Source organism: Penaeus monodon, chromosome 26, assembly GCF_015228065.2.
Source record: "Penaeus monodon isolate SGIC_2016 chromosome 26, NSTDA_Pmon_1, whole genome shotgun sequence".
NCBI lineage: Eukaryota > Metazoa > Arthropoda > Malacostraca > Decapoda > Penaeidae > Penaeus > Penaeus monodon.
In genome coordinates, this window is record NC_051411.1 from 38,761,540 (window position 1) to 38,763,963 (window position 2,424).

At 37.4% G+C, this 2,424-nt stretch overlaps 1 protein-coding gene across 2 annotated transcripts in view; it reads right to left on the bottom strand.

Moving 5' to 3' along the window:
• Positions 1-621: 621 nt before the first annotated feature.
• Positions 622-2,424, bottom strand: part of LOC119590146 (tigger transposable element-derived protein 1-like) — an 18,006-nt gene continuing 16,203 nt past the window's right edge. For both annotated transcript variants that reach the window (XM_037938932.1, XM_037938931.1), the window contains exon 4: positions 622-1,961. In XM_037938932.1, coding sequence (XP_037794860.1) covers positions 741-1,961 — 1,221 coding nt within the window. In that variant the 3' untranslated portion in view covers positions 622-740. The remainder of the gene's footprint in view (positions 1,962-2,424) is intronic.

Genomic DNA, 2,424 nt, shown 5'->3' on the forward strand with positions numbered 1-2,424 from the left:
GATGTATATCACTTGATGTAAACTCTTTCAGATTGCAAATCCCCAAATATCTACAAATAATTCTGTTTGCCCTGTTTGTTTTACTGCATAACCCTGGGGGGGAGAGTTCTTGTCAATTATATACCTGTGTTTCCTTCTTATTTCAGTTTTCTTGAGATATTTATTGTTAAAGCTGTTGATGCTGACCTGAATGGAAAACCTGAGACAACAGTTTTCCTTTCTTTAATGATATATAATGTAATAGGCTATTTCATTTCATCTCCCATCTTGCATTAGTTTTTAAGGACTTAAGATGAAGAAATAATATAAAATCTGTTCAGCAAGATATGGCACAAAACTAAAAATAGGCCACAAACGATTAAAAAATGAAGCACTGTCAACAACCTCTTACTAAACCTCTGCTTTACTACATCATTCTTTCATGCCAGCAATTTATACATTTTTCGAGGTTTATTGTCCCAAAACCACTTTTTTCACAAGAATTTGTAGAGATGAGTATAGTAACATTTGTCAATTCTACCCCATTTCTTTGGTACTGGAATACTTGTCTTTGATATGCTTCACATGAAATTCATTTAATATCCTAATTTAATATTCAAGTTCTTGAATAAAAAACAGAAAAAGGTAACAAAATAAATTTTATTTTAGGCCTGTTGAGATATATCATACGAACTGAAAAAATACACTCCTTTCATACTTTCAATATAAATCACATTTACAATAATAAAATTTTCTCAACATTAAAAATATGACTTTGTTTTATCTCTTTTCTTTAATGCATCCATATATATAGCCCTTATACTTCTGAGGTGAGTCAGGCTGTGTTCCAACCTTGAAGGGTTCCACTCTTTCTCTATTAATGTCCTTTCCGTTTTGTACAGCAGCTTGATAATGCTCTTCAGTTCTGAGGTTGACGGCAAAGATGATTCTGGAGTCACCTTTTGGTTGTCATCTTCCTGAACAGCCTTGGCCTGCTCTGTTAACTCCTCTGCTGACAGATTTTCCCAATGGGATTTTATGTGACTGCGAATGTCATCGTCAGTGATTTGCATAAAGCCTTCACCAGGAATTTTGTTTGCAAGTTCCCGGATCTCTTGAATCTCCCCCAAGGTATTAGGGGGTCCTACATAATACTGGAGGATATCAAGCCACACATACCTCCAGATTCTGTTCAGAAATGGAGTTTTAACAGCCATCCAACTATCTTTGATGATAATGAGTGCCTCCTTGATGCTAAAGGACAACCAGAAGTCCTCAACTTGACTTTCATCCCCACCTCCTGTGATGAAGAGCATCTTGTGCAAAAGGGATTTGGTGTAAAGCTGCTTAAACTGAGTAATGGCAAACTGATCCAGATGCTGTATGGAAGGAAACTTATCACTTGATATGGATATGATCTTGATAGTTGGATGAATATCAGTGATTACCTCAGGATAACCTAGACTATTATCAACTAGTAGCACTGCTTTTTCTTCAAGATTCTTCTGCTTACAGTAAGATGAGATTTCTGGAACAGCACAGTTGGTGAACCAGTCTTCAAACAATGTTGCTGTCAAAGAAACTCTTTTGTTGAATCTCCAGTGTACAGGCAACATCTGGAGTGACGTCACCTTTAGTTCCTTTGGACTGAGAGAGCGATAAACCAGCAAAGGCTTTAGTCTGAAGTCTCTTGATGCATTCGCACACAGCAGAAGAGTGAATAAGTCATTCCCAGCCTTAAAACCTGTAGACATCTTTTCCTTCTTACTGATGAAGGTCTGGGCAGGGAGACGTTTCCAAAAGAGGCCTGTCTTGGTTGCAGTGAAAACCTGATCAGGAGTATAATTCCCATCTTGTATGACCTTCTGCAGTTGCCTGACAAAAGTATAATCCACAGCATCTCCACTGCTGTTTTGGAGACCATTCTCCTCCCATGTCATGAACATGGGTTCTGCTCCAGTGCCTAAGCTGTGTATCTCTTCCTGTAGAAAATAAAAGGCTTCTTTAAGGTAATGATACATACATTTACATGTGTACATTCAAACAAACAACAAGGTCAAGTGACACATATGAAAATAATTTCTATTAAGACTTTATGCCAGTCAAATAGCAAAATGCCCAAGAAAATTATTAACAGGGTGGAAAATCAGAACTTAACATTGGTTGTAAGCATTAATCAAAGCCATGATTTTGATGCTATTTTTTAAGAGAAGAAGGTCAAAAGTGGAAGAGTGATATGGTAACCCACCACAGAAAATTCAACCAGGCAAAGCAGCCAGGCTGTGATAAGAGTTTGCTATTTAGGGATGACTGGGGGACAACGAATTTCCTCACTATTCTCTGGTCTCACAAAACATCATCTTTTTATGTTAACCCTTATTGCCAGCTCCTTAAGTTGTCTTTACCCCCAAGCCACAATCAACCAGCATTTTCATCATTTACCAT